This window comes from Aplysia californica, unplaced genomic scaffold, assembly GCF_000002075.1.
Source record: "Aplysia californica isolate F4 #8 unplaced genomic scaffold, AplCal3.0 scaffold00201, whole genome shotgun sequence".
Classification (NCBI taxonomy): domain Eukaryota; kingdom Metazoa; phylum Mollusca; class Gastropoda; order Aplysiida; family Aplysiidae; genus Aplysia; species Aplysia californica.
In genome coordinates, this window is record NW_004797471.1 from 738,973 (window position 1) to 741,207 (window position 2,235).

The 2,235-nt window shown below is 41.2% G+C and overlaps 1 protein-coding gene across 2 annotated transcripts in view; it reads left to right on the forward strand.

The window, feature by feature from the left end:
* Positions 1–2,235, forward strand: part of LOC101849538 — a 16,993-nt gene that overhangs the window by 3,564 nt on the left and 11,194 nt on the right. For both annotated transcript variants that reach the window (XM_013082955.2, XM_013082954.2), the window contains one exon: positions 1,947–2,120. In XM_013082955.2, the coding sequence (XP_012938409.1) occupies positions 1,947–2,120 (174 nt within the window). The remainder of the gene's footprint in view (positions 1–1,946; positions 2,121–2,235) is intronic.

Below are 2,235 nucleotides of genomic sequence, written 5' to 3' on the forward strand. Positions count from 1 at the left end.
GTGTGTGTGTGTGTGTGTGTGTGTGTGTGTGTGTGTGTGTGTGTGTGTGTGCTTTCAAATAATTTTGTACACAGAAGTAAGCGTTACATTTTACATGTTTATGCTTAAACGTACAATGGGTGGGGAAAAAAACTAGTAAATTCAATACCTGAGAGAGATAAAGAGAAAGGTGGGGGTAGAAAGAGAGGAGAGAGAGAGAGAGAGAGAGAGAGAGAGAGAGAGAGAGAGAGAAGAGGGAGAGGGTAGGAATAAAATGGGTGTCGTATGGTGTGAAATAAATACGAAAAGTAAAAATGCCCCCTTTGTGCAGCTGTGACCAATGCGCCATAGAAAAGTACTCTCGTATGGAGCTCTTGGTATAGATTACTCCGGGACTACAGATATACCAAAGTGCCTCTACTCAGCATTTAAAACAAATAATTGCCCCAAAATTGTGTTTCTGAAAGTTTTTGACAAAAAGGTTTTCACCAGTTTTAGAATCATCTTGTAGGGGATAATTTCCCTCATATCATAATTCATTCAACTCGATCCTTTGGACTCGACTTTTTTTCTTTGTCCCTATCTTTCTTTCCTTTCCGAAGAGTGATGTTTAATTCTGTCTCTCTCTTTCCAGCCTGCTCAAAATTTTTAGTAAAACACTCCTGTAAAGGTCTACTTCAGACCCCAAGGTTACTTTACTTTATTTTACTTTACTTTTATTTTATTTTTTTCTGTCCTCTATATCACTAGGTGTTTAGGGAAGATGTGATTGTCAGTCGTGGGTCAGGTGTTTTTCTGCTCGAATGGTAATGTCATTCGCTTGGAAGGTTCTTTCACTCCTTTCATAATCTTTTCTTTGGCCTTCCTTTTTCTTTGAAGCCATCGAATCGCACGGTGTAGATCTAGGCCTTGGTGGATGGCTGATGTTCCCCATTCTCATTATAAGCTAAAACCACCTTATTTGTTGTCTTTCGATATAGTTTTGTTGTTATTAAGAAACAGCTAGTTTAAAATAATCTTTTGCACATGACGTCACTGAGAGCCAGAGAGAGTGAAGACCCCGGCTGCGCCTAGTAAGTCAAGTGGGTTCCAAATGGAGGGATTAAGAGAACCTTTGCCCATGCTTTAGTATCCCCCCATCCCACAAACACACACACACACACACACACACACACCCAAACCCCACACCCCTGCCTATCCTTTGCATCATAATCTTCTATTTTTATTTTTATTATTCTATTTCAGAATCCGTTCCCAAGTGAAAATAGACCGCCATTTATCAAGATCAGTCTCGTAAAATAAGTCAGATTAACTCCTCCCTTGCCAAACCAGCTTGTTAATCCATTAGAAGATCTTGATGCAGTCCCCGGCCAAAGACAACGATTGTGTAGCGATTACAAGACTCGAAATAATTGCAAGATTGCGGGTTGGGGATTTCGAAGCTCAGGTCTGTCGTTGTGTCCTTGGGAAACGCACTTTAACACAGATTTTTCACATCTGGCTTGTTCCTATCAGAGATGAAGGATAAATTCAGGTGTCCTTCCTCTTAGATACCCATACAGTGTTGCAAGAGACGTTAAACTTACACAATTCACACATTATTTTGTTTTTCCTCCTGCCAGAGTGTGGGGTTAAAAGTTGTTAATCCGTTTAACCGATATCATAAGAAACTTTGGTATACATCTTTATGTTTTCGTCAGAATAGGGGTGGTTACTGAAGTGTTCTTTAGCAACACACACCGACCCTACCTCATCAAAGGGCACTGAACTGTGGTGAATAGTAATGTCGTGTGCCTAACAGTCTATGTATAAGTGTTATACTGTTTGATATTTGTACATGTATACAGCGCTGACATAACTTCTGAATAATTTGTACTCCTTACTAACTGTATTCCAGATTTCCTTAAGGAGATAATTATTATATAACACATTTCTTTCTTCTTTCTTTTCTGTGTGGTTGTTACAAGGGGGCGCCATGTTACTCCAGCCTTCACCCTTTGCCCGGGGAGCAAGACAGAGCCTGCTCAACGACAACTTGCTTGGCGGAGTGGCCTCCCCTCGAAACTCCTTCGGCTTCGCGGATTTCCGAAATGGCGGCACTGCCGGAGGGCTTGGTTTAGGGGTGGCTGCTTATCCTGCGGGTGAGGATTGATGCTCTAGGTTTGATTATTTTTTTTGGGAATGTTTTCAAACAGGTTTGTGTTTACACACACACACACACACACACACACACACACACACACACACACACACACA